The sequence below is a fragment of the Anolis sagrei genome, chromosome 2 (genome assembly GCF_037176765.1).
Source record: "Anolis sagrei isolate rAnoSag1 chromosome 2, rAnoSag1.mat, whole genome shotgun sequence".
NCBI classification, from domain to species: Eukaryota; Metazoa; Chordata; class Lepidosauria; order Squamata; family Dactyloidae; genus Anolis; species Anolis sagrei.
This window is the reverse complement of record NC_090022.1, coordinates 184,340,246-184,363,305: the sequence shown is the minus strand read 5'-3', so window position 1 is coordinate 184,363,305 and position 23,060 is coordinate 184,340,246. Positions and strand designations below refer to the sequence as shown.

At 41.9% G+C, this 23,060-nt stretch overlaps 1 protein-coding gene across 3 annotated transcripts in view; it reads right to left on the bottom strand.

Moving 5' to 3' along the window:
• Positions 1 to 23,060, bottom strand: part of LRP1 (LDL receptor related protein 1) — a 439,797-nt gene that overhangs the window by 360,001 nt on the left and 56,736 nt on the right. For 2 of the 3 annotated variants that reach the window (XM_060763011.2, XM_060763013.2), the window contains exon 2: positions 15,670 to 15,792. In XM_060763011.2, coding sequence (XP_060618994.2) covers positions 15,670 to 15,792 — 123 coding nt within the window. The remainder of the gene's footprint in view (positions 1 to 15,669; positions 15,793 to 23,060) is intronic. The other variant, XM_060763012.2, reaches the window with a different exon arrangement.

The window sequence follows — 23,060 nt, the reverse complement described above, 5'->3', positions numbered from 1 at the left end:
GAGGAGGACTAGCACTATATGGTTGCTGTAGTCCATTTTAAATCACAACTAAGGCACTGTTTACATTTTAGTCATTTAATTGTTTAGGATTTATGTCTCTTGTGCAATTATGGTTTATTAGTGAAATGATGTTTTATTTAAGTATTTGTATTTTTATGCTTAACTTTAATTCTTTTTTTGGTAGTAAATCTATTAATTGTCTATTTTACATTTTTGATATTGTGTGATGTTAATTATGGCACTGAATATTTGCCTTTTTATATGTATGTAAACTGTCCTGAGTCCCCTTGGGGAGAGAGGGCAGTCTGGAAATAAAGTATTATCATCATCATCATCATCATCATCACCATGACAGATTCAGCATGGTAATTATGGTTTGGATAAAGCCGGTGTTCTCCATTATAATAAAGGTTTAGGAATCAAGGGGGAGATTTCAGCTTTTGAATCCTCACTTGGCGTGTTTTTGGGACAGGAGCCTTTCGGGAAAGTGCTAATCAAATACTGTGATCTACAGCGTGCTGGTGTTCTGCAAAACCATTATGTGCTGTCGCACGTTGGGCCTGTACATAGTTCTCAGATGTCCCCATGACACCCATGCCCTAAGCCAGGGGTCCTCAAACTTTTTAAACAGAGAGCCAGGTCACAGTCCCTCAAACTGTTGGAGGGCCGGATTATAATTTGAAAAAAACATGAATGAATTTCTATGCACACTGCACATATCTTACTTGTAGTGCCAAAAAAATTAAAAACAATACAATAATTAAAATGAACAATCTTAACAAATATAAATTCATTAGTAGTTCAATGGGAAATGTGGGCCTGCCTTTGGGTGATGAGATAGGATCGTTGTTGTTGTTGTTGTGTGCTTTTGAGTCATTATAGACTTAGGTTGACCCTGAGCGAGGGCCAGGTAAATGACCTGGCATCTCGCCCCCGGGCCCTAGTTTGAGGACCCCTGCCCTAAGCCCTTGGAACAGGGTAGACTATTGGCCAATCTTAACAAACTAACCCACAATGATGTGTTAAGAGGTTAGTCACTGGTTGGCTTAGACTGCGGTTTTGCTCCATCAGTATTATTCTGGTATCTTGATCTCACAATTGCAAAATCAAGTATTGTTGCTGCAAGAGGAGGAAGCGTCAGGGAGGAACTAATTCAAGTTCATACAAAAAGATAGCCATGCTCTGTCTGTCTCCTTAGACCTTATCATCGGACAGGGCCGTGGGCTCTTTAGACAAGCAATAGGAAGCAACATTTATAGTATTGGCAGTTAAAAGCAAACCCCCACGACATACTTTACTGCACCAGCCTCCTATTATTTATGGCTCACAGTCCAGACGCAGATTAAACTTCCTCCAGGGACGAGCCTGCATCATGCAATAAAGCAATTTCAACGTTGTGGATTAATAGGCAATTCATCTCGCAGCGGCTGAGTCACTGGGCAGGGCTGGAGGATGCAGTCAGGGAACTGATGCTGGCCCTTGGGAGGAAATTGTGATTAATTGGAGGCTGGGGAGACAGGGCCTCTGGAGCAACCCCATAGCAAGAACTGATTAAAGGACCAGCAGCTAGAGGCAGGCCATGATTGCCATGGGCTGAGAATCCCACAATTAAATAAACAAAACAAGAAAACCCCACTATTTGAACAAAGAGGCTTACAATAAGCAACTCCAAATATGATGCCATCTACGTCATATTTGGCCCAACTCCCATCATCCCAGGCCACGCTAGCCAATGCTGGTTGGGGATGGTGGGAGTGGCAGTCCAACATATCTAGAGGATACATAGCTGGAAGAAGGTAGTTCAAAGCATGCAATGATTACAGAAGGGGAGCAATTTCCTCATGTGTTACCAATGCATCAGATTTCAACCAAAACATAAACATATAGCTGCCCTATTGTTGTATCGGGCTCCCTGGTGGCACAGTGGGTTAAACCGCTAAGCTGCTGAACTTGCTGACCAAAAGGTCGGTGGTTAGAATCCAGGAAGCAGGGTGAGTTACCACTGTTAGGCCCATATTCTGCCAACCTAGCAATTTGAAAACATGCAAATGTGAGTAGATCAATAGGTACTACTTCTGCAGGAAGGTAACAGCGTTCCATGCAGTCATGCCAGCCACATGACCTTGGAGGAGTCTATGGACAATGGCAGCTCTTCAGCTTAGAAAGGGAGATGATCACCAACCCCTAGAATCGGACACAACCAAACTTAATGTCAGGGGAAACCTTTACCTTTACCTATTGTTTTTTTGGTTGATTGATTCCCATATTTTTAGAAGCATCCATAGCTTTTTGGAGCAGCTCCAAGCCATGCCCCATGTACTTGGTTCAGGTATTTGATAACAATGATGATAAGGTCACTCTCTACTTAAAAACAAGTCACAATATGTCAGCCATGGAACTAAAACTCATAATTTATCTTTTCATCGACAGCTCCCCAAACTGCTTCTCAGGGGTTACAGGAGACCTGCCATTTGTACTCATGTAAAAGTCATTCATATGTGTAAGTTGTGGACAGCTTTGGGGGTCAAAATTACAGATTTTGGTATGATCTGTAGATGAGACGAGGGTCATTTTACAGTTTGGGGGGTTGCCCCATATTGGGGGCAGCCCAATTGCAGAAAGAGTTGCATAGATCAGTCCTTTTAGGTTTTCATGATACAGTCGAGGCTCTGGCCTTTCACGACTCTACTCAGAAAAGAGGGTGGTTCCTTTTTCACTGTGAGTTAAGGTGCAGTACTCAGACTGACTTATGGATAATTTGATCCATGTTTTAGAGGTGTATTTTAAAATTAAAAGTTCCAAACTTATACATGAGTATATAGGGTAGGTATTTGCTCCTGCCCCAAATACTGTAAACTCTTAACCAGGACTCAAGCAACCAGGGGGAAATGAAATTAATACTACTTTAAATAAAAATGAAAATTAAATCAATGTTTAGCTGACATGTAAAACTGTGTTACATTAAGTATTTCTTTGTTGGTATTAATTTGCTTTTAATGACTGTATTTTAATATGCATATCGAGTCAATACAGAGTTTAGAGTATGGTGTAGTATGGGTTATAGCAGTGGTTCTCAACCTTTGGACTTTAGCTCCCACAATTCCTAATAGCTGGTAAGATGGCAGGGATTTCTGGGAGTTGAATTCCAAAAGGACCAAAGGCTGAGAACCGCTGGGTTACAGTATTAGGTCTATTTTAATAGTAACTCGCAAGCAACCAGGAACTATATTTATTTGGCATCCACCAATCCCCCTAGGTTCTTATGGAGCAGTTCAATGGCAGAGGAGACCAGGAAAGTGGGTGGCAAATGTTTCCTAAAAACAACCACTGAAATTGTGGGCTGTTTCACGCTACACTATTAAAACACCACCACTGCCAAGGAAACAAGAGCCATATGAACCTGATGATTCTGCTATGTTACACTAAAGCAGTAATCCTCAACCTATGAGTCCCCGGATATTTTGGCCTTCAACGCCCAGAAATCCTAACAGCTGGTAAACTGAATGGGATTTCTAGGAGTTGTAGGCCAAAACACCTGGGGACCCACAGGTTGAGAACAACTCAAGACTCATCAATACAGAGGCATGCTACTTCTGATTTTGAGAGTAATATATAACCATTGTGACAATAGCCAACCTCCAGAATTACTGGGGTTAATGGCACAATGCCCCCATGAACGTGAAAAACAACAAATAAAGAAATTGCTATTTTATGCTATTTTATGTTTTTTTATGTGAAATTCCTCTCTCTCGGAATTTCCAAGTCTTCTAGCACACCTCTATGGTTAGCCTCCATGGAATGACACTGGAGGACTTAGAGCAGCGGTTCTCAACCTGTGGGTCCCCAGGTGTTTTGGCATACAACTCCCAGAAATCCCAGCCAGTTTACCAGATGTTGGGATTTCTGGGAGTTGAAGGCCAAAACATCTGAGGATCCACAGGGTGAGAAGCATTGAGCTAGAGCTTTCTAAGGAAGTATCCTCTCTAAAAATCTCTAGATCTTTCAGTATGACTGGAGGACGTTGACCATAACATCACACTGGAAGGACCTAGAACAGTGGTTCTCAACCTGTGGGTCCTCAGGTGTTTTGGCCTACAACTTTCAGAAATCCCAGTCAGTTTACCAGCTGTTAGGATATCTGGGAATTGAAGGCCAAAACATCTGGGGACCCACAGGTTGAGAACCACTGACCTAGAGCTTCCTAGAAAGAAAGTCACAACCACAAATGTGGAAGATTACAGTACCTTTAACCTAATCATGCATGAAAAATATGTACTTCATCTTCAACAGGGTTCTAAGAAGGAATTGAGAGGGGAAATTGAGAGGCATGTAGAAATGATAGAGGGCCCCTATTTTAAAAGTTATCTTGGGATTACAACTTCCATAATGGCTCAAAGGACTCTAGGAGTGTGTGTGTGTGTGTGTGTGTGTGTGTGTGTGTGTGTGTGTGTGAGAGAGAGAGAGAGAGAGAGAGAGATCTTGTTGTGAGGAGATGAAATGAGAGAGGCAGCAACTCCCAGTGAGACATTCACCAAAAATGTTAAATATATGTCTGCTTTAACTCTGATCCAAAATGCAAGCACACTTTTTTCTGCTCAGCACCTGGCAAGAAAACTGACTTGGCAGCCTTTTAAAATGGGCCGGCATGGCTCACTTTGGGATATATTGTGTGGCCCCATGGTTAGAGGTGTATACAGTTCAATGACATTTCACTACCTCTGCCCCTGTCATTACAGTGAGGCCCCAGATTCACAAAAACACCAAAGAGATGATAAAGGGCCAGGTATTCAAACATTGTTATTGGCAGGTGTTATTTCAAAGAAAAGAAAACAGTCAAGCAAACAAATTACTAAACCAATCCTTGACTACCTATTCTGCCCACTTCCAAAATATTCATCTGAATACTTTGGGCCGTGTACCAACGATTTCACAATTGAAGTTAGCCTCTAAAGCTACATATATCAGATTCTCCAACAAACTTAAATCAGCCATTTTCACAATGACTAGCAACACTGCAGAAAAACAAATAGGCCAAACAGTCCTAAATGAGTAAGAGGTGTCCAGAGCTTGGGACATTACTTTTTTGGACTACAACTTCCTCTAAAGCTCTCCTAAGATGGAACAAAATAATATTTGTGCATTCTGGGTGGTGTCCAACATCTGAAGCTACTTGCTAAGTAATCTAAGATTATGACCTCCTCTGTGGTTTTAGATGAATAGTCACACAAATGAACAAGAGTGGTTATATAACATTGCAGTTACCAAAAAAAAAATCCCCCAAAATGTAGGTCTCTGTGATGTCTGGAAGAGAAACAATAGAGAAACATCAAGAACATACATCTACAGGTTTTAACCTATGGAAAGCTGCATGAGTAAAAGGTCTGGTTCAGGCTTGATGTAACACTATCAGTCTGAATCTCACTGTCCACTTTGTTCTCCTTCTTCTATCTCTGTCATGCCTTAATGCTTCTCTAAGATCGTTTCTCAAGTCTTAATTTCCTGTGTTACTCTATCATGGATTGAAATCCTGGTTTTGAAGGGCTAACTCAGAGAAGTTTCCCTGCTCTGGACATCACTAGAAAGAGTGATATCCAGAAAAACACATGAGTAGACAACTTCTTTTCAGTCGTGAACTGTCACCAAGAACCTGAACCAAACTACTTAAGCACATGAAGTCAATGTTAAATAGCACAAGATCCTCCAGGTGATGACTGCCATCAGCCCAAGGAAACAAGACCAATGGAGAGGGATTGTGAGTGCTATAGTTGAACGCATTTGGAGAACATCAGTTAGAGAATGCTGGCTTTCCACCTTTTTCCAAATCCACACGTCCTGGATGCTTCAAAAGAAGATAGTACAAACTCAATGTTTACGTCACTCCGAAAGGCTTCGTCAGATAAGAGGCAAGAGTGGGGGGAAACTAAACCAATTTTGGGGCTTTGGGATATAAGGTTTGCTTCAAGGGAAAGCCTGTTAGATCAGGCATCGTTTGGAAATCGTGTTCACGTGCCTTGGAAATCCTGCTCAAGGGGTCTTGTTCTTATAGAGATTTTTAGCATTTTGCTGTGGTCTAACACCTTCTGGATTATCTTTGCAACCTGTTGATTCCTGTCTGGATAAATACTGCCTTGGATTATTTTTATATCTTTTGTGGACATTGCTTTGAATTACTGCATTTTACTGGTCTTTTACATTTTTGAAATTTTCCTATTTTTCCTATTTTACTCAGCTTCAATAAAAAGGACTGGTTTTTCACTTGACGCGTGGTGTATTTTAAAGTCAGAGGGTATCATTTCTGTTCTGCAGTGCAACAGTATGTATCTGATTTTGCCATCTTCGGCATCTTGAAGGCTTTGTGCTCTGTTCCGGCCATGGGGGGGGGAGGGGTATGCTGTCGCTTCACTTTCTCTGCCAAAGAGCTTTGTTCGTAAACGTCCTCCTTTGATCGAATCACCAGAATTCTTTATGGGTATCTCAGAATACCTCCCCACTTTTAAGAAGTACCTATTTATCTACTCACATTTGCTTACGAACCACTACGTAGGCAAAAGCTGGACTAAGGGTCAGGAGCTCACCCTGACCCGGGCTTCAAACTGGCAGCCTTTCGACTGACAAGATTTACTGCAGCTGGTGGTTTAACTTGCTGTGCTAAAGCTCAACTACTCAGAAGTGATTTTGCCAGTTCTTTCCTGGTACTGATCCCTGGCATTGAAGTACCATACTGCCTAGGGTTGACTGCTTAACTTCCTACCATAAACATGATCTGATCCTTTTCGTGTTTTCAGACCCACAGTAACTCCCACCAAAATGTCAAAAGAGCCAGGAACTTTTACTCAGGGAAGGAGGTTCTACTGGCTAACAGTGAGTGAGAAAAGTGCTTATGATTTGTGTGTGTGTGTGTGTGTGTGTGTGTTTCAAATCCACACTGTTCCTTTAAGAAGTCACAAATCTGGGAAGAATGTGGTGAGGAAGAACACTGTGTTCTCCTCTCTCTATCCCCAAGAGAATACAATCCTGATAAAATTCCCATCTCCTCCACATATATGCATGCCTTCACTTCCTCTTCCTCCCCTTTGCTCTCTCTCTCTCATTCACCCACAGAGTTATGAGATTTCTTTCAGTGTTTTGGTTTCCTGAAAAAAAGCGGGTTGAAGTCCATAGCCAAAAGACACTGATAAAGAGGCCGATCGGCAGCCTTCTGTAATGCATGCAAGAACAGCTTTCTTCTATAACCATGAAGAATCAATAGGAAGCCTTTATTTTGAAACAGTAAATATGGATAAAGCAACATACGTCCCCAACTCATTAATATTCATGTGTGCTAGATAAGTCTGAAAGCATTCCTATTTCAATAGTGGGGGCTGAAAAAGCAATTTGCTCAAGGACATCTAATGACTTTGCTAAGCCCATAGCTTGGCTGAGCTGGATCTTGCAATGACTTTCATAGATACATAGATCACTTTTGTAGAAGTCACTTATGTAGCCCTATGCAGGCAAAAGTTACTTCATAGTCTTATAAGCCTAAACCTTATAACTACAAGATAGGCACCCTTACCACAAGTGTAATATAATTAGTATCAAATCTGTATGGAAATTCCCATTGCTCTCTCAGCGCACATACTCAGTTGTGTGCTGGGGGAAAGAAAGAAAGAAATGGACACTATTAGGTATTTGGGGTGGCCTTGTCTTCACTGATGTATGTGTCTGGGCGCATGTACATGCCTTCAATTTGCCTATTAATTTATGTCAACTGCATGGATTTTATAGGGGTTTTTTTTCTTGGGTAAAGAATATTCAGAGGGGTTTGTCAGTTTCTTCCTGTGAAAGACGGTTTACAGCAGAGCTTCTTAACCTCTTCCACTCACAACCCCTTTCAGCCCAAAACTGTTTTATGTGACCCCGGATATATATGACACAAGTGAAGACCTATCTCTTCTAGCAAGCCTACCCAGATAGTTTTAATGACGAATTTTAAACTTCCATTCTATGTCTAACTTTTGTTTAGTGTATTTTAATATGTATTTTATGGAAATATTTTAATATGCATATTCACTACCTCTAAGGATGCTTGCCGTAGATGCAGGTGAAACGTCAGGAGAGAATGCCTCTAGAACATGGCCATATAACCCGAAAAAACCTACAACAACCCAGTGATTCCGGCCATGGAAGCCTTCGACAATACATTCAATGGAATGCTTTTAAATGAATATGTGTTTTAGCAATGTCATAACCTGTCTCAAACTGTGAGAGGTGGGTAAAAAATAATAATAATAATTATTATTATTATTATTATTATTATTTAGTCATATAAAACAGGTATAAAAATCAAACATTTCTTTATAATAAATTAACATTTTCAAGTCTTGCTACACAGGTTGGTTTTTCTTTTTGTGGAATACAGCTGAAGCATTTCCTTCAGAGTCCTCCGTAAGTAAACACTCCATGTTGTTGTTAACAGATTTGTGTAAACAGATGGCATTCAGAAACCTTTCGCTGTTGCCAATTTTTTCACAAACCTAACATTGTCCTCTGGGTGCATCATTTGAATACATATTTTTTAATAAATAAATAAATACCCTTTATTTTGACATTTGATATAAGGGGCACCATTTTGGTACACCACTGTATAGAAGAGGAAGAAGAAGAGGAAGAGGAAGAGGAGGAGGAGGAGGAGGAGGAAGAGGAGGAGAAGGTGGGGAGGACTTGAGCATCCATGGATTTGGTAGACCACATGCTCTGCATAAGGAAACTGCCAAATCCAAGTCCCAATATCTTTGAACAGAATTTAGAAAGGTATTTCTGAAACCTACAAACTCTTGGCAGAGAGATATTCTTTGGAGTGTTGAAATTGAATCTGGGGGTAACAAATCTGTTGATAACAAGATCTATATATTGGTTTGAAGTGCATTAAACCGTTAAGAACTTCCACTCCCTTGGGTAGTTAAAGCAAGGTTGTTTAACTGTGTATTCATTGCATATAAGCTTTGCTGAATATTCATTTCCTCTTATATCTCTCCAAATGTGTTGTCAAGTTGCTGTAGTTCTAAAATTTGGCAATCATTATGTACAGCAAAGCACTACATCTATGGACCAGTTTCCATCACATTGAGAACCAGCATTCTCAGAGCTCCCTTGTTTAGGGATCACGGACAAAGGTCGCTAGATCCCTCATAAAATTAAAACAACTGGTTATACTGGTGAGAAAGGTAACAGTTATATATGCATGTGTGTGTGTATCCATTCATCGGTCACGATACCTGCGTCCACCATGCATATAAACTTGAGGTCCCTGCATATATAAATGTATATATGCATATATGCAAGTGCAGAAGGATTGACACACACACAGCAGCGCCGTTTTCCAAAACACTGCCATAAAATCATGTTGATAATATCATTTATTGATATTTAATTATATATTAGTAGGGTCATTATTTTATGACACATACATACACTAAAACACACACATTTAGCTCAAGGCCAAATGCATGAATCTGAATTATCCTGACCAAGTCCATCTAGCATAGCTCAATAAAGTCCACCGGGTCTGGCAGATGCTCTCAGGGTTTCAGACAGACCCTATTACTAGAGATACCAAAAATGAACTTTGATTCTTCTCTATACAAAGTCAGTGCTTTGCCACTGACCTACAACCCTTCCTTTTAGGAAATGTCTTACTTGGTATAAGTTCATTGTAACTATGATGACCAACATCCAGAATACCAGTAAAGCTGGGTATTCCTTGCTGCACTACAAGAATTTACCCAAACTATATGCCAACTAAAGAAAACTTTCAGAATGTCTATACTTCATAAAATCCTTATTCTGAGACTAGAAATGATTTAGAATCAAATCCTGCACTTGATCACCCATTGATAAGAAATGATGCCTTAATTCTAATTTACATATTTCAAGCTTTGCCATTTGGCTCCTGAACCTGAAGAAGGGAGAGAGGCCAATCTCCAAACACCCCAATTGCACTTTTGCCTTTAATGGTATCACCAATATTTGTATGTGTGGTCCTTTTGATTTTTAATTTTACATTTCTATTTGCATTTGTATTTAGCACCTGGAGAAAAGTCGTTGAAATACCGTCGGCCTTCCATATCCATGGATTAAACCATCCAGTTTTGAAAATATTAATGAAAAAAAATCCAAAAAGCATTTCTTGACTCTGCCATTTTATGTAAGAGATGCTATTTTATTATGCCAAAGAGTACAATATAAAATTCAGAACTCTAAGTAGCTTAGACAGATTTATTACTATGCATCCCAATTTAATATATTGTTTCTTTTCTTCCCAATCCCAACACTTGACCTTTTCCAGAGGCTAATTGGTATTATGAAGACTGTGACCAAAGACTGTGACAAATGAAACTATTACAATCTTCATTCTATATCTACAGATTCCACTATATACTTTAATCTTTTTTTGAAAAATCGGAAAAGCAGGCTTTGGTTTTGCCATTTTATTCAAAGGACACTATTTTATTATGTCACTGTATATAACGGGATAGACATCCATTGATTTTGGTATCCACAAAGGGTCCTGTAACCAAAACCCAGCTGATACCAAGGTCTTACTGGTTCCCACATGAGCTTTTTCCGAAATAAAAAAATGACCATCTACTGAGAACTCTTTTTTCTTTTTCTTTTCGATGGTGGATTTTGTTGGATATTCTCCAGTTTCTGCCTCGGCTCTTCCCCTATCAAATAACATCATAGACTTCATCTGACGGGAGTCCCATGGAAGCCATCCCATGTCTTAAGGACACTTCCAGTGGGATTCCATGGTGTTCCATTTCCATAAGCACATGGAAACAGTGCCCAAAGGCCGTCTTCAGGAGTTAGAGTTTACGTGACTCAAAGAAGCAGAATACGGGAGAAAGATGCGGAAAAATACAGTAAGCAGAAGGGATGGCTGGCCATTCCAAAAGATGGGGAAAGACTGGAGAGAATGAGGTAAGACAGTTCCTTCCACTTTCCCCTGCTTTCTCCTCACCCATCTGATGAGGTCCCAGAAGTTGCTAGGCCACTTGGAACAAAACTATAGTTTGCAACTCCCAACACATCCTGGCTGAAGCCTTTAGGCACTATATTTTAATTATATTTGCTTTCCTCTGCATTTTATTATTGTTAGTTTCCTGAGTACTATTTTTTGGAAGAAAGGTGGATCATAAATCTCATGGAGAAGACTACTATATAAACATATAAACCAATGATAATAAACTCTGCGTAAGCAATCATAAAAAAGAGTGCTGAGGGTGCTAGACTAGGAAGCGGATCTCTTTATGGAAAACGCTCTAGTAAAGAGCATCTGCATAAAACAGGGCCTGTAAAAAGATGAAATTATGATGTCCAAACAAACCATATTTCCTTACTATAAACACAGTCTGAAGTTCAACTGTGAATCTTTTCTGCAGCCATATGGATGCCTATGACTTTTCAAACAGAAAAAGCGCTACACTTACGGCCTCCCAGAGCACCCTCCCTCCCACGTCTCATGCACAAGCTTCCTACATTTTGGGTTTTACTGCTGCTTCCCTTTTCAACCCACACAAATTATTGCTGGCTCCATCTCCCTTTATCCAGGATCAGACCATGAGAGGGTCATTCTTATTCAGCAGCTGAAGCAGAGTTAGATATTTCGGATGCAAAGGCTGATGCTTGGGATAAAACCATGAGGCCAAGAAAGCCTAGTAAACAGACCAACAGTGTATTAGAGCCAAGGCTGCCACCCAAACTCCAAAGTCCTGCAGTAGAGAGGAAGGAGAAATTATTATGTGGCTTGGGACTGCTGCACAATGCCAGGGTTTGTTGCTGCTGCTGACGCAGATCTGGTCTCATCCGCTACACAAACTGCATAATAAAATGAAGAGGGTCTCTGCGACTCAGATCCATTTGGGCAGAGAAAGAACAGCTGAATGGGATAGAAAGATGCCAAAGAAAAATCAGGATGCCACTCAATAGTTACGAGTTTCTCCCTCTCCATTAGACCTTTTATATTCCCACAGTGGCCTTCCAAAAGCAGACTTGGTTTACCCAAAAACTGGTGGCAGTGACAAAAAGTTAACATCACGCTGCATTGGTTCTGCTTTGTTGGCTACAACAAGGATGCACGTGGCTCTGGGACAAATGGTCACTTCACCTGGACTTTTTACACACAATGTCATTCAAATCAGAACAAGCAGAGTGATGTATGTCTGCTTGTATCAGAGACAGCAGAAAAGGTAGCAATCTTTTATGGTTAGATCAGGTTTACGTATATATATTTGAAACAAGAGCAGGTTGTTCTGAAAAGCTAGGAGATAAACATGAACACTTTGACCCTGAGAGCTCATAGTGAAGAGGAAGACCTCCCCTATGCCTCCAGATGTTTTGGACTTCAGCTCCCACAATTCCTAACAGCTGGTAAGCTGGCTGGGATTTCTGGGAATTGAAGTCATAGAATCATAGAATCAAAGAGTTGGAAGAGTCCTCATGGGCCATCCAGTCCAACCCACTGCCAAGAAGCAGGAATATTGCATTTAAATCACCCCTGACAGATGGCCATCCAGCCTCTGTTTAAAAGTTTCCAAAGAAGGAGCCTCCACCACACTCCGGGCAGAGAGTTCCACTGCTAAACGGCTCTCACAGTTAGGAAGTTCTTCCTAATGTTCAGATGGAATCTCCTTTCTTGTAGTTTGAAGCCATTGTTCCGCGTCCTAGTCTCCAGGGAAGCAGAAAACAAGCTTGCTCCCTCCTCCCTGTGGCTTCATCTCACATATTTATACAAGTCCAAAACACCCGGAGGCCAAAAGGTTGGGAACCACTATCCTATGCCATTTCTTTAGTTGTAGCTGTAGAAAAGGAGATTCCTTACTTTTTAATATATGGCTGTAAACTCCTGACAAACACTCTCACTTCAAACCCTATACTGTCAAGCACATCTATAGAGTTGGCCATACATCTCCTTGACTCCTATCTGTTCTGGACCAGACCTGCACAACCTGTGGAACTCCTGAGTCCCAAACATCTAGAGGACCACAAGTTGTGCAGGCCTGGTCTAGAAGATCAAAACTGGAACTCTAAACTCAAGCAGCTTTGGGAGGGGGGCATTCTTGGGCAATACCAAGACAACATCCAGAACACTACCCTTCAAATTACTCCAAAAGCACACCCACATATAATCCATTAAGCATATTGTGGAGAATAACAACAAATCTCTACTTTACAAAAGCAGAGAACTAATTGCATTGGTTAGGAACCAAATCAACAAGATTTTAGGGCAGTGTTTCTCAACCTGTGGGTCCCCAGATGTATTGGCCTTCAACTCCCAAAAATCCTAACAGCTGGTAAACTAGCGGGGATTTCTGGGAGTTGTAGGCCAAAACACCTGGGGACTCACAGGTTGACAACTACTGCTTTGGGGCAATGACCCTATCCCATGAACAGTTCTATCTCTGCAATTCCATTTCGTTCAATTTTGGGAGCTGATTTAAAAACAGAGTTAACACTACCCCGCTTTGAACTCATCCATTTTATAAAACAGTCTGAACTAAGTCTCAAGTTATTTTCTTGTTGCTTTTCTAAAAAGACAAACTCACCTTCTCAGCATGGCAGCCATGCTGGACAAAATCAGTATGCATCATACTAAACAACAACACATCTGGATGCAGATTGACACCGGCAGAAATTAATTAACATGAGAAAACAATATTACATGTAATAACATTACATTTCTTCCACATCTGAATTCAGAAGAAATGTGACCAAAGAACAAACAAACCCAAAAATGGAAGGAAAAAAAAAAGAGAGGAGCCATTTTTTTAGAGCCAATGATCAACAAGTGCAAGCTTCAAAATTCCACATGATTTTCCCTTTGTTGGTTTTTTAAGGGGGCTTTTTCAAATGCTGGCTGGCTCTACTAGATCTTATAGTGTGCTATTTGGGGGTGTCACAAAAAAACTCTAACATTTAGAACAACTCTTCCATTTACAAACTGAATAAATCCAGACACAGGCTTTTTAAAAGCTCAGCCACTGTGCTTCAATGACACCAACTTTTGGCAGCACAAAGCAGGAAAGCAAGGAACCAGTAGGCATTTCTGATTAATAAAGCTCTCTCATAGAGGAGCTGTGCATCCAGAGCAGGGCATCAAGCAGAAGAACAAATAATCTCCCTCTTTCTGTTTTTAGAAAGAAAAATAAGTGTCTCTATCATCCCCAGACACAGCACTAAGTGATAAGCTTAGGGAAAAACAACTGGGAAAGTCGCTGTTTTCAAAGGTAATTTTCAGAATCACTCCATCATCGCCGCAGGGAGATTTTGGGAGGTATAGTCACTGGAGCCCCCGGTCGCACAGCAGGTTAAGCCACTGAGCTGCTGAACTTGCTGACTGAAATGTCGGCAAGCAGGGTGAGCTCCTGATATGAGGCCCAGCTTCTGCCAACCTAGCAGTTCGAAAACATGCAAATGTGAGTAGATGAATAGGAACTGCTCCGGTGAAAAGGTAACAGCACTCAGTGCAGTCATGCCAGCCACATGACCTTGGAGGTGTCTATGGACAACGCCAGCTCTTTGGCTTAGAAATGGAGATGCGCACCACCCCACAGAATCGGACACAACTAGACTTAATGCTGGGTTGTTGTAGGTTTTTTTGGGCTATATGGCCATGTTCTAGAACAGTGGTTCTCAACCTGGGGTCCCCAGATGTTTTTGGCCTATAACTCCCAGAAATCTCAGTCAGTTTACCAGCTGTTAGGATTTCTGGGAGTTGTAGGCCAAAAACATCTAGGGACCCCAGGTTGAGAACCACTGTTCTAGAGGCATTCTCTCCTGATATTTCACCTGCATCTATGGCAAGCATCCTCAGAGGTAGTTAGGTCACCTTGCTTGCCATAGATGCAGGCGAAACATCAGGAGAGAATGCCTCTAGAACATGGCCATATAGCCCGAAAAAACCTGCAACAACCCAGTGATTCTGGCCATGAAAGCCTTCGATAATACATTGAGACTTAATGCTGGCACAGAAGAAGAAGGGACTCATCACACAAGACGGAAACATTGTGGGATTGTGAGCTATCGATGGGTTTTTCTCATCAATAAAAGGGAGGGATTCATTGATGAGAGAGGCACACAGACAGTGGGATATGCACAGCATTGTGTGATAGGAACTGGAACCTTCACCTTTACCTTTTACTGTCATTTCCCTAAATTCTGCATTTAAGTCTAACTTAAATTCATCCTCTACCCTGAAGCAAGGGTAATTTTAAAATATCATAATATCTCCAAAGCATGTGTGGCAGAATCCTCCCAAAATAAACTGCTCACATGAATAGGAAGTTGGAGAAAAACCTGAGCCCCTGCATACCAGGACAAATACACAATCAGCTTAAATAGCACAAAGTTGGACAAGATGCTATTTGGTTCTCTGGTCCTTAGCCACCTTGTTCCTCAGACCACAAAACTGCAGTGGCTTTGCCTTTCTGCAAACACACATAAGCATGCAACAGGTCATGTACAAAATCAGGCTGATACACAGAACATCAGGTTTCTGGTTAATCCACTGTAGAAGTGGGAGACAAGAGAAAGAGAGACAAGAAACAGAAAGAACACAATGTAGCAGGCTTTCTGCTCTGCTGACCATGACAGGTCATCCATACAAAATATGTGTGTGTTTTTTCCTACCAAAAGACTGGTCCTTGAGCCGGTTCCAAGCGTTGGGGTCTCTCCCTTTGGGTGGTGTAGGTCGAGGCTGCAGCACCCATTCCGCACGCGGGGAATTGGAAGGTTTTGCTTTGATGGAGTCTTCTACGGAAAAGATAACAGGGTCACTTTTTCTTGTGGTGTGATCTTTCCCCGTCCTTCCCCAACTCTCTTCAAAATCATATCTCTCCTTAATTAGAAACCTCATGTTGGGGTAATACCAACATAGCTATTAAAATCTGCCCAAAATGCATCAAGGTAAAAAAGACTTTGTCATTTCAAAAAGGACAAACTGTCCTTTCCCTCAAATTCCCTCTGGCTGTACACGACACTCTATCCAAAGCCCTTTTTCATCTACTGAGAGGATCACTGATCACAGCATACTTCTGTTTTGATTTTGCTGGTAAGATTATATTGTTTTATCACAGAAAAGATACTGAATTCTCATCACCTGTAAAATCTCAAGCCACTGCTAGTACCATTGGACACTGAAACCAATCATTTTGCCTATTTGGCGGATATGGAATTCAACTCGCACACCAAGAATATACACTCTATTTGCACATGGGAAAACTATCTGCAATGGAAGCTAGGCCCTCTGAACCTATCATCTAGGTACATTACATTTTTTAGACTACGCTTCCTAGAAAATCTCAGGCCTGAATCCCAGTGTTAGTCCCAACTAGAGTATCAAGGAGCCCCCGGTGCAACAATGGATTAACCCTTGTGCCAGCAGAATTACTGACTGACAGGTCAGTGGTTCGAATCCGGGGAGAGTGGGTTAAGCTCCCTCTGTCAGCTCCAGTTCCCCCTTACGGAGACAAGAGAGAAGTCTCCCACAGCGGTTCAAATCTGGGGAGAGTGGGTTAAGTTCCCTCTGTCAGCTCCAGCTCCCATGCTTAACCCGCTCTCTCCAGATTCGAACTGCTGTGGGAGGCTTCTCTCATGTCCCCACATGGAGAGAAGCCTTCCACAGCAGTTCGAATCTGGGGAGAGTGGGTTAAGCTCCTTCTGTCAGCTCCAGCTCCCTATGCAGGGACATGAGAGAAGCCTCCTACAGCGGTTCGAATCTGGGGAGAGCGGGTTAATCTCCCTCTGTCAGCTCTAGCTCCCTATGCGGGGACATGAGAGAAGCCTCCTGCAGCGGTTCGAATCTGGGGAGAGTGGATTAAGGCTCCCTCTGTCAGCTCCAGCTCCCCATGCAGCGACATGAGAGAAGTCTCCTGCAGCAGTTCGAATCTGGGGAGAGTGGGTTAAGCTCCCTCTGTCAGCTCCAGTTCCCCTTGCAGGGACATGAGAAAAGCCTCCCACAGCGGTTTGAATCTGGGGAGAGCGGGTTAAACTCCCTCTCTCAACTCCATCTCCCCATGTAGGAACATGAGAGAAGCCTCCCACACTGATGGTAAAATATGAAAGCATCCCTTGCAGACAGCCAATTCCCTCACACTAGAAGCAACTTGCAGTTTCTCAAGTCTCTCCTGGCACACACAAAAATTGCATCAATGGGAGTTGCATTAATGTTGAGCCAATAATTAACAATAGATTCAAAACATGCTCCCAATTAAGATTGAGGCCATAAAAAATATAACATTTCTATATTCTTTTTTACAGTTATCAAAGGGAATCTCAGCAGACTTGGTTTTTCTCCTCCTGGCAGATACAGCTGTATCAAAAGTGTGCCATAGCACATAAAAGATTCAGAACAGGTATCCTTTCCCCTTGAACACCCGGCAGTCTGACATGCGACTGCACTTAAGCATGGCTGACTTCCCCTCATCAGACCACACAGCTCTCAAATAAAATTTCCTTCAAATGGCACAGCCCACAATTTCCCTTCTTCAGTCCATCATCTGCATTATGTATTCTGCATTATGGATAGAAGAGGTCTGACCTACCAATTCACAGAGCAGAGGATAAGAGAGAGTGTCACTAGCTGATCCACTTGTCTTTCTTGGACTCTGAGAAGGCTCAAGCTTTTGTCATTTTTAATGACTTGGCTCTGTCTAGGCTCTGACCAGGGCAATGTAGGGACACCCGCACTCTAGTTGCTTGCTCTCTCTGCAATGAGGATGGATTAGCAATACCTTAATCATCCCAGGCAGATATTTCTCCAGCTTCTCTTTAAACCCTTCAATTGTTAAAGCCTTTAAAACCAACCTTGGGAACATGCTCTCCTGCATAATCTCACAGTCAAAAAGGCTTCCCTTAATACTTAACTTCAATCTTCCTTCCTGTAGACTAAGCCCATTTGAAGGGGGGCGGGACCCTGCGCTCTCTCTCTCTCTCGCTCTCTTTCTCTCCTGCGGTATGAACGTGCCCACATATTTCTTCTTCTTTATTTATTGTTCTTGCATTCCAAACTTTATATAACTTTTTGTCACCTCCACAGATGACCGCCCAACAATGACATTTCCTGAAAATCGCAGAATCCACAACCAAACAGAGTTCAGAGAGAACCTCTTCCAAACAAAACCTCATAATCAATTTATCACTGGATTCCAAATAATATACCGTCCCAGCTTTTGTGGAGATGACTACAAAAGCTGTGTTAAACAATCCCCTCACACCACAAAATAGGATGTGATGGTGGCAGACATGTGCCTTGAAATGAGAATAGACTCATCTCTGGATTGTTGTAGGTTTCGGGCTATATGGTCATGTTCTAGAAGCATTCTTTCCTGACGTTTCACCTTCATCTATGGCAGGTATCCCATGTTCTAGAAGCATTCTCTCCCGACGTTTCGCCTGCATCTATGGCAGGCATCCTCTGAGGATGCCTGCCATAGATGCAGCTGAAACATCAGGAGAGAATGCTTCTAGAATATGGCCATATAGCCCGAAAAACCTACAACAACCCAGTGATTCCAGCCATGAAAGCCTTCGATAAGACATGTTTCATCTAACAGTAGAATGGACACACAGGTCAGGCATGTTGAACCAGTGACCTGGCCAGTCTACCCTCCACAAAGGTAACATCCTAGCTTGGGCAGAGTACAGAGGGGTAATGCTGGCACAAGATGCCATCTATCACATCTATCACAGCAAGAACGCATAAATGTCCTTCTGCTATTTAGGTAATGCTATTGGTTTCTATAACTTTGCTCCCAGAGTAGATATGGGGACAGAGTTGGCATAAGGGTTTGTGGCAGTGCCTTGTCACAATATTACTATCCATGTTACAGTCACCCATAGTCTCCAGCTACGTCCATTCAACATATCATCAAAGAGCTACAATCAGTTTTGGTTAAACCCCTGTGCCAGCAGGACTGAAGACCGACAGGTTGCATGTTTGAATCTGGGGGGAGCGTGGATGAGCTCCCTCTGTCAGCTCCAGCTCCTCATGCAGGAACATGAGAGAAGCCTCACAGAAGGATGGTAAAAACATCAAAACATCTGGGCGTCCCCTGGGCAACGTCCTTGCAGACGGCCAATTCTCTCACACCAGAAGCGACTTGCAGTTTCTCACTCCTGACACAACAAAAAATAAGGGTAAACTTTGGTCCTCTGGGTGTTTTGGACTCCAACTCCCACAATTCCTAATAGCCAATAGACTGGTAGGAATTGTGGGAGTAGAAAGTCCAAAACACCCAGAGGGCCAAAATTTGCCCGTGCCTGGTCTACAAGCTACGGGAGGTAGGTCATTATTAGCTTACAGATGGGCTCCAAATCTCAAACTCACAACAGGACAGCATACCATATTACAGACAGAATTCTACATTGGAAAAAAATAGGACAGTCTCTATGCAATGTATACAAACTGGACATTACAAACTGCAATATCCAAACTGCAGAACATTTTAGCCTTTCTGGACCCACAGTGCAGGATTTGAAAGTTGTAGTCCCTGAAGAAGGAAATTACATAAGAAGGCCATAAATACAAACAGCTGGACTGAATTATATTTACAAATTTCAATCCATTTGCAAAAGGTATGGACAAGACATAAAAGGATTCATGGCATACTACATACAATATATTAATACAAGAGTTCTTGCTACTGTAACAAAATAATCTCAGAGAAGGTTTCAAACAGATGTAAATGGACTTTTAGATTTACTGCTTTACTTTAACTAACCACTGGAAAATAATTTGAATGAAAATAATCTGAACAACCTTATATAGTCCTTGAAAGCTTAGGGCACAAATCGTGATTTGGATCTGTTTGGATCTTATTACTTCCCATCCCGGTCCCATAACTACATAAATATGCTTTATATCCCAAGGCCTGGGTACCACTCTGAACTACATCTGAACTACATTATTCCTGCTTCTTGGCAGGGGGTTGGACTGGATGGCCCATGAGGTCTCTTCCAACTCTTTGATTCTATGATTCTATGAAGAAATGGGTTCATATCCATGAAAGAAAATGATAACATGAATGCCAGTTAGTTTTGGAGGTGGTGACGCATTCTTTCTCCCTCCTTTCTCCTTTTTAGATTGCAAGAGCTACTACATAGCTACTTTGAAAACTACTAATCAGGGTGTTTCCACAAAAGGCTTTTATTGTGCAACCATTCTGCTTCATTCACAGAAGCAGACATTGTTGCCTTGCATTTGTAATCGTTCTATGTTTTCTCACCATTTCTTCTGTTGTTTTTCTTACCCTTAGACAATTCATTAAGAAAGCTGTGTACCAGCCAGCAATTAACTGTGCTGGAGGTTGTCAGTGTGGAAGTCCCCTGAGCAAGAGGACTGCATGAAGAAGATTCAGCCAGTTCAGGGGACAATAAAGGTGTTACGTTCACAAACATTCAGCTCTTTGGGTATTTAAAACAGATTTCTGCTTTCTACAAGAGTGGGGTAAGGTCATGTTTAAAAGAAGGGAGTGTCGGTCTCTTTGTTTCCCTCTACCTACCCCACCACATTTCTCTTGTTAGTGTTAGCCTCAGTCCTAGACTCGTAAGAAATGTGTGCCAGACAAATCTGGCCCGCAGAATTATCTTGTGAAGACGAGCAAGTTCAAAAGTAGACAGAGGAATCAAGCCTGAGGTACCAAATTGAAACACATAAGCAAAGTCATCTTGTTCCCATAAACAAGGAGCAAGGCATTGGGTGGGGAAAATAAACTTCTGTTTTGTTCCAAAACTCCATTTAGCAGACATTTTAAAAAAAAAGTTGGCACCATGAAATGTCCCATCCGCTTATAACTGGTAAAAATGATTAAAGAGAGATCTGGTACAGTTATGTCTGGTCTGGAACACAGAAGTCAGACATTACCCTATCCTTCTTGGCATGCGATCCTTTTGCTGGGAGACCAATTACCTGCTTGTCCAAAATAGAACTGCTTGAGCCGAGCCGAACGCAAGGGGTTTATTTGTGGAGTTAGTGTTTATCTTTTATTGCAAATTTCATGCAGTGAGATGCATAGCAGATCAACTGCAAAAGTCTGAAGGACTGGATAGGAACTGGTGAGATTCTGTGAATCAGATTTCATTTAAAGGAAAAGTGTTGAAGTTTTAGTTTACAAGGCAGAGACAATAGGAGGAATGGCAAACATAAGGGCTAGGCAGCCAGAAGCTCTCTAGATCAATGGTTTCCAACCTGTGATCCATGGACCACTAGTGGTCCCCAAAAACAAAAATACACCCTCATCATTGCTACATCGTTGCCTCAAAACCACAAAGCAATGAAAGCAACTGGTCTTGCAAAACCGTCACCCCATTCTTTGGATTCGAACCACCAACTTGTCGGTCAGCTAGTCAAGCCAGCGCAAGAGTTTAACCCATTGTGCCACCAGGAATAAACAGCCACTTTTCAAATCTAACTATGAAAGGAACTAACTATTCCTGAGATGGATGGGGACTATAACTAGTTAATTTGAAAGTAGCTTTTCAAATTTTCAAAGAAAAAACACCAGCACCCAAAACAACCCCTCTCAAAAAAATTTAACAACTTGCTGTAGCCACAGATATTACTTGCCCATTACAGATTGTGAATCAGAATAGAGATATACAATGCATTACAAAAGATGATCACTGTGTGCCACAGATGTCATAAATCGCATAGAAAGTGGGGATTAAGTTGCAAAGAAAGTGGGGATTATGACAGAGGCTCGAAATGCTTTAGATAGAATACACAGAACAGTAAGTATTCATGGATAGCTCACTTATCAATGGTGGATCACACGCTATGTGTGAAGAAGGCCTCTGACTCAATCCCTATCAATTCCATGTATGCTTGGAATGCTCCCTCTTTGATACTCAGGGGGAACTCCTGCCAGTCAAAATAAAATACTGGAATAGGATGCTTGCCATAGATGCAGGCGAAACATCAGGAGAGAATGCCTCTAGAACATGGACATATAGCCCAAAAAAAACCTACAACAATCCAGTGATTCCGGCCATGAAAGCCTTCGACAATACTGGAATAGTATTTGGGTGCTAGGATGACTTGGAGGGCTCTCGTTCCTTGCCTAAGTCAAAGTCCAACTGAAGACAGTTCTCCACAACAAGACTCAAACTATCTTGCAGTGGGTCCCAACATTTAGTCCTCCAGGTCTTTTAGACTTCAGCTCCCACAGTTTCTAACAACTGGTAAGCTGGCTGGGATTTCTGGGAGTTGAAGTCCACACAACCTGGAGGACCAGAGGTTGGGAACCACTGAAGGAAAAGAAGGTTCACTGAATGTTTGGGAGCTAAAATTCACTCTATTGTCGAGCAGCATATCCAATAGTAAAAGAAAATGGCGAAAGTAGTCCAAAACCACTGTGAGATCCACAGAGGTTCACCCATGCAAGGAATGAGTGTCTAAGATAGTGGTTCTCAATCTGGGGTCCCCAGATGTTTTTGGCCTTCAACTCCCAGAAATCCTAACAGCTGGTAAATTGGCTGGGATTTCTGGGAGTTGTAGGCCAAAAACATCTGGGGACCCCAGGTTGAGAACCACTGGTCTAAGACTAGATATAACATTAAACATACCAATCTTCTGGAGTTTTAAAAATTGTAGAGCATTTTGGAGGAGGAGGGGGGCAGAAAGGAATTTTGCAATGAGAGCCATAGAACGATAGGTTCCCCCCCCCCCCTTCCAGTCCTTTCGGTGCTTTTTGAATTCTCCCATGCATTTTCTCCATGTCCTTCAAGGCAGAAATGGCACAGTCCTGGGTTCTTATTTGGATATACACCTCTAAGCTATGTGGTAAAGAAAATGCAAGAAGAGATTTTAACTTTCCCCAAGTCATAGGGTAGAACAGGCTGCCATCAATGCAGACAGTGGAAACAAAATTGTAACTATACTCTGCCACACAAAATAGCGTGGGAACTAAATGCGATGGCGGGGCCTGCCTCCAAAAAGGAAGCACTTCACAAGTTTTGCATCCTGCAACAACATCGCAAAACCTTTGTGACAGCTATCACCTCAGGAAACAATTGAAATTGGA